Source organism: Lytechinus variegatus, chromosome 5 (genome assembly GCF_018143015.1).
Source record: "Lytechinus variegatus isolate NC3 chromosome 5, Lvar_3.0, whole genome shotgun sequence".
Classification (NCBI taxonomy): domain Eukaryota; kingdom Metazoa; phylum Echinodermata; class Echinoidea; order Temnopleuroida; family Toxopneustidae; genus Lytechinus; species Lytechinus variegatus.
The window spans coordinates 10,135,501-10,142,469 of NC_054744.1; the positions used below are offsets into that span (position 1 = coordinate 10,135,501).

The window sequence follows — 6,969 nt, forward strand, 5'->3', positions numbered from 1 at the left end:
TGCTTTTTTTCTTTTGGCTGGGATAAAGTACATTCTGTTTTTTTTTATTCAGTTTCTTATACGTTCCCGATGAGTGCTTAAATTACATTTATCAAAATGTATTTCTGTTTACATTAATCGTTAACACGATAATTTTGTCAACGGGGGAAAAAGAACACAGTATTTTATTTGTAAACAGCAGAAATGCGTATCATGTTCAAGGGCGATAATATGCGCAAGCAGGAACGGCAGTTCCCATAGCAATTATATGACGTACTCGTTCCCTGATTTGTTATGCAAGGATTTCTCCTCTCTCCTCTTCTCTTTCTCCAAACCCTCCTCATCAATGCTCCCGATCGAGCATCTCATTCTCGCTCGTTAAACCCATACACTCCCGCTAAACGAGATGAGCTGTGCACTGGAAATGCACGCACAATTAGAGGCAGCGATGAAAATCCATGGCGCCTCTGTTGCACACACACAGTGACACACACACGCAGTGCATTACACCTGTGCATGCTCACAAGACACACACACTCGTACCCTTTCGTTCTTCGCGGATGCGGAAAAGAGCACGCAACATCAAAGTGGTTGACATTTGTTTCATCTCTCAAAAAAGGCGCGTAACATACGGAGCTTTATATACAATTATTACCCTACTAAAGAAAAACATGGCATCTTTTCGACAGATTTTCTCCGTCCTTGCCCTCTCCTTACTGACGCTATGTCAGGTTTTTGGAGCCAATACGAGGGAGGAATGGATAGCAGCTTTGTCGAGATTACCACTGCTTGAAGACAGGTATGAAAATGCTTTACAGAACACTATCGAGGAGGAGGAGGAGGTACTAGAGAATGGCGGAGAAGGTGATGGTGTTTATCCCGCGCCTCTATATTTCAGCTATGATAATTCATTTATGGAACAATTTGATGATGGCTCATACCAGTCATCTTCGTCATCATCTTCATTGTCTGAGGATCGACCTGAAAATGGAACAACAGATTTACGAATGCCCAACGTGCATCCTGAAAAGGTATGGCTTTTATTTTACAGAAGTATTTATTTTCTTCCGTTTCTCAAATTTCTTCATTTTTTTATAACAATCATAATAAATTCATACAAATTCAGTTTGTCATAAAGAATATGAATAATATACAAGTTATGTTTACAGGAGAAGGCATCCGTCCCTAGAACCAAACGTGACGGGATATAGGAGTATACAGATCATACGCCTGTTATTATTTAAAACCTGTATAATACGCCTGAATACAGGCGTATATAGGTTATATACAACTTTAAACAAATTGAACAGAAAATTGATTTCACATCTGAAAATATCTTTGCTTTATCTATAATGGGCACAAGTGGTTCAATCAGTAATTATCTTTTAATGTTTGGATTATGTTGCTGATTCGTATTCACGTCAGACAAAATTCATTTGATATTGTAGAAATGAGACAACTGCTAATTGCTGACCACATATTTTACTTCTTATTATTCCTTTAGACAAGTAAAACACACAGGTAAGACATATCAAGAGATAAAAAAAAATAAAGCTTGGTTTGAAAAAACTTTAATGCCCCTTTCCCCATTGGAAAGAACACAGTGTACCACAGGGTGAGGCACAGTGTGAAGAATCACACACCCCTTGCTTTCAAGTCAGAGGGTCGTGGGTTCGAATCCCAGAAATCCCAAGAAATTTATCCACACTGCGCTGCACTCGACCCAGGTGAGGTGAATGGGTCCCGGTAGGAAGAAATTCCTTGAATGTTTTCGAAACTGAAGTGGCCTCCCTGGGTAAATATACCTGTATTATTATCATTATTATTCTAGTCTTATTGTCATTGGTTCTCCAGTGTTGATTTAACACCAGCCCGGAATCTATATTATGTCCACACCAGTATTGAAACCACATCAGTTTGGAATAAAACAGATGCTGTTTTGATACTAATTGGTGTTGTATAAACACCTATCTGGTGTTAGACCAAAACAAAACTGGTGTTGTTTAACACCGTTCTCTGGTGTGAACATAATAGATTCCGGGCTGGTGTTAAATCAACACCAGAGTTTTTGCAGTAGCGTAACAATGTAAAAAGGTGTTTTACTTTTAAAATGCATTCCGCACTTGTGTACAGCATTTACCATGAAGCACGAACAATATCAAAATGAATATTTGATTTTCAAGCTTCGATTTCTGTGGTTTTAATTGGTTTGAATATAAAAAGTACCGAGTCATTTTTTGCTGGTAGTTAGAAACGACACAACCAAAGGAAGTAAGCAACAAATATCTGATTAATTTATTTTAGCATCTTTGCCTATAACCATATGGTTAGTAATGATAAAACCTCACGCCATACAATATTGACAGAAATAATACATAATCTATACTTTATTTCAATTTCTTTCTTTTATTACTACAAATATTATTCATTTTTATTGTTTCGTTATCTCTCCTGGATGATTTCCTCTTTTTCTTGTTACTTACTGCAAGCATTGTAAGGAAATAACTTTACCTCAGTGGCGGCGGAACGTATTTTCGTTGGGGGGGGGGGGGGAAAGCCAAAATGGACACTTGAATGTACATTATGGTGCAAACCATCAGATTATCATCTGCGTAAAGTAGTTTTGTGTTATGTAGTAATTAAGTTGAGCAAAGACTTTTTGAAGTGATTTCTGACTAATGAAATATATATGTAGTCAATCTTTTTCCGCGAGCGAGCGGTTTTGAAACATTTTCATATATGAAGTTGTGAAACTCGCTTTTTGGTATATCATGGCTCTCATTATACAGTACTATTAAAAGGGAATCCTCGCAAGCTCAAACTTTCGAACATTTAATAAGACACGAAAATGTTCATGAAAAAGTTGTGTATCTAAATTGATGCAAGCGCGAAGCGCGAGCTGATTTTTTTTAATATACTGACCAGAAAAGAGACCTGATAAGGACTGCATTTAATAATAATAATAATAATAATAGCTGTATTTATAAAGCGCTTTTTGCCATAGGATACAAAGCGCTGCTATTATTACCCCGGCTTTAGCTCGAGCTACCATCACCGGCGCTCAGTGCATGCAAGGAATTACTCCTGCCGGGTAACCATTCACCTCACCTGGGTCAAGTGCAGCACAGTGTGGATAAATTTCTTGCTGTAGGAAAATACGCCATGGCTACGATTCGAACACACGACCCTCTGTTTCAAAGGCGAGAGTCAGAACCACTAGACCACGAAGCACCCACATTTAGTGACTGAATGATGAGATACACAACTAATCGAATAGTGCGAGCACAAAACGCGAGCTAAAAATATGTGAAATTCCAACGTGAAAACTGAATATTCTAAGTATTTTTATAACCAAAGACAGAATGATTACCTTGCTTAACAATATATGATGCGAGCGCGAAGCGCGAGCTAAAAAATTGTGATTCTTTTAACCTACAATGATTTTGTTTATTTTGAAAAATGGCACATTTTATTTTGAAAAAAGGGCACTTTCCATTTGAAAAAAGGCTTTTTTTCCTACGAGGAATATTTTTTGGGCAAGTGTCCCCCTGCCCCCGGTTCCGCCGCCCCTCATATACTTTTTGTTGTTTCCTCTTCGATGTTTATACGGTGCACTCGCTGAAAGCCGGGCTTATATAGTTGTCATTCCCAGTATATTGTAACCAAAACGAATGTCATTAAGTGAACCGTACTCCTTGTAAATACGTGCTAAATTGAATCTTAAATCTTGGAATCTATAGTAATACCTTTTATTGGCTAAGATATACTCACTATGAACTCCTAATATATAAAAAACAGCAACATCAACGACGACATCATCAAAATATGCCCATTATTATTACAGATTCCTATGAATTAAAACAATTGAAAAAACAATGATGACAAAAAGCCTACAAATAACCATTATAAGCATCCATTTGAAATACATGCACACTATTTGCTCCATTTGTTTTCAATTACCAGATGAATCACATTTTAAAGCTATAGTTTATAGTGGATACTCCCATTTTAATAAACTATGTTTTACTTTACGCTAGTTTATGAATTTGGCATTTGATTATAATAATGGGGAATTATATAACGCTTAATCCGTTTAAACGCATATGCGCTTCCAAAGGTACCTTGGATATACCAGGCACCCATCCGCCATAATTAATTAATCATACAATCTAAAGTTTCATGTTATTGTACAAAAATGTGTATAACAGATTGGTTCGGTGTAAAAATGGCAGAAGTACAAATGACAAATTGGCACTGTTATTTTAACCTCTGCCGTTTTCACCTCTGCATTTTTTACCTGGCGCCCCTGGCTAGCGCCACATTACTGCATAAATTTGATTTTATTGCTAATTTTGTTGATATGGAGATGAAATAAAATTCTTGAACCTTGAATGTATTTAAGATGAGTAAGTAAGTCGATAAAGTAGAAATGCAATTTTCATAAGATTGATAAGTACTTTTCCCACAAGAAAAGTGGCTCTCTTGATGAGGTAACGACGAAATTAATGAAAACTTTGAAATACTTCTTGAGCTCTCATAAGAGTAGAGGAAAGATGAACATAATAGACTCAATCAATTTTCAAATTTAAAGAATCGTCCAGTGAATGATTCTTTAAACGCTTTATGCTGATATCGATAATTTTCTTTAAGGTTCAGTGTTCGCAAAATTATATAACCGACTATGATCATAATAACAGGCCTCATATATTTGTCTCTTTCGTTGCTGCTATACACTCTAAAAATTAAGGTGTTAAATCTGACATTTTATGTCCCTATACTATAGATTACCATACCCTGAGGTGTTAAATTACACCCTAGAGATTGAACATAACACCAAAGAGAGTAAGAGTAACAACTATAGGTGTTGTCATAATAATAATAATAATAATAATAACAATAATAATAGTAATGATATTAATAATAATAAACATAGCATTTATTTTGCTCAATCTATCTATAACGTTTCCTTGTGGGGTGTACTACAGATCAAATTACCTGATACTGTTTTCAGTAACTCATGATTTTTTGGTCCTTACCAGGCCCGCGCTAAAATAGTCCGCACCAAGCGATAAAAATGCTTTCAGTAACTATACGATCACCCATTCAAAAACTCGGGCACGTAAGGGCAAACTGTCATGGTAACTGAACACGCCATATACAGAGCGGAAGTGCTCCGTATTCGCTGAATATTCGCGCGGTAAATTTGATGTACACGCGATGCGGAGGCACGGCCAGAATTGTGTGACCTTTGACCGTGTGAGGAATTTTGGCCGGGGCCTGGTGCTGCTATCCGTTCATAAACTCTTTGGTCGGCGCCTGGTGCGGGCCTGGCGCTGGTCTGGTGCTGATAAAAGCAGCACCAAAATAGCCCGGGCCTGGCGCGGGCCAAAATAGCCCGCGCCATTCATAAACTCAAAATTTTACGACTTAGCCCGGGCCTGGCCCGGGCCAGCAAGTTACTGAAAGGGGTATTAAAGGGGTGGTCCAGGCTAAAAGTATGTATAGCTTAATAAATAGAGTAGAATTCGTCAAGCAAAATGTCGAAAATTTCGTCAAAATCGGACAACAAATGGCAAAGTTATTGAATTTCAAAGTTTAGTAATATTTTGTAAAAGCAGTCGTCATGAATATTCATTAGGTGGGCTGATGATGTCCGTCTTCACTTGTTCTTTTGTATTTTATTATATGAAATTAGGTTTATCAATTTTTTTCCTCCAAGAACTAGAAAAATTGGATTGACAACTAATTTAGTGCATCAGATGTTTATTGCTGCAACTTATTTCATTATAACGGAGACATTTTATTCACACAAGTGTGAAATAATGAAAAAAAATATGATTTTATGTAATAACATAAGAAAACGGAAAGTGGAGAAGTGACATCATCAGCTCGCCTAATGAATATTCATGACGACTGTTTTCACAAAATATTGATGAACCTTAAACTTCAATAACTTTATTATTTGTTATCCGATTTTGATGAAATTTTCAGCGTTTTGCTCAGTGAGTTCTACTCTGTGTATTAAGCTATAAATATTTTCAGCCTGGACCACCCCTTTAAAACATGCAAGAAATTAACAAGAAAACAGATAAGATTTTAAATACCTTTTTAAATGCTTCAAACGATTCTGCTGATGTTGAACTGACACCAAAAATTAAACCGGAGTAGAATGTCTCAAATTTTCTATACACCACAATTTCAAGCTTGAGTTCATTTCGAATCAACTCAATAATACAACAAAGGAAATGATCAAACAGATATAAAACGATAACCATACAAATGAATATAAATTAACATGACTAAGTGAGTAAGGGAAGCGTATGATAGAATAGAAATAGTCTGCTTCGGCATATGGAATAGAATAATCGTAAAAGGTATAGTATATATATGTATGTACGTATGTATATATATATTCTTAAAAGTTTCGCTGTGTAATAAGCCTTTTATCACCCGCTTGTATGAACTTTTTTAAAGAAATGAGTGTAAATTACACTCAAACAAAGCAGACGAACAAAGAAATACAATCTATTTGAAATTTTAAGTTTTTACCTTTTTACCTATTTTTTCTTCAAGGCAAATGACTACTTTTGCTACTCGGTACAGATGTCACCGCGGAAAGACGTTAACATTGGTAAGTTCATGTTCTGTTCGGATTATTTTTAACATGTGATAAGGACAATGCAAAGGGCGAACATGTCAAAGAAACATTTTGGATTTTATTATTACTTTGTATGATGAGTAGTGGAGGCGTTTTTAATCATTAAATTACTTTTATTTTTCATTTTGGGCTATTCCATTTCATCTGGGCAATTCCATTTTGTTTTTTAGTCATTAAATTACTTCAGTAATAATTGGGAGATTCCATTGTTTTTATCATTAGATTACTTCTATTTTTATTTTGGGCTATTCCATTTTAGTTGGGTTATTCCATTTTGTTTTTGATCATGAAATTACTTTTATTTTTCATTTTGGGCTATTCCATTTTATTTG

General features: G+C 35.8%; 1 protein-coding gene across 1 annotated transcript; it reads left to right on the top strand.

Annotated features, from left to right (window-relative positions):
- Positions 1-388: 388 nt before the first annotated feature.
- Positions 389-6,752, top strand: LOC121414758. Its single transcript, XM_041607821.1, has 2 exons — positions 389-1,010; positions 6,553-6,752. Exons 1-2 carry the CDS (start codon positions 438-440, stop codon positions 6,640-6,642), a joined length of 663 nt encoding a protein of 220 aa, XP_041463755.1. The 5' UTR covers positions 389-437; the 3' UTR covers positions 6,643-6,752.
- Positions 6,753-6,969: the final 217 nt, after the last annotated feature.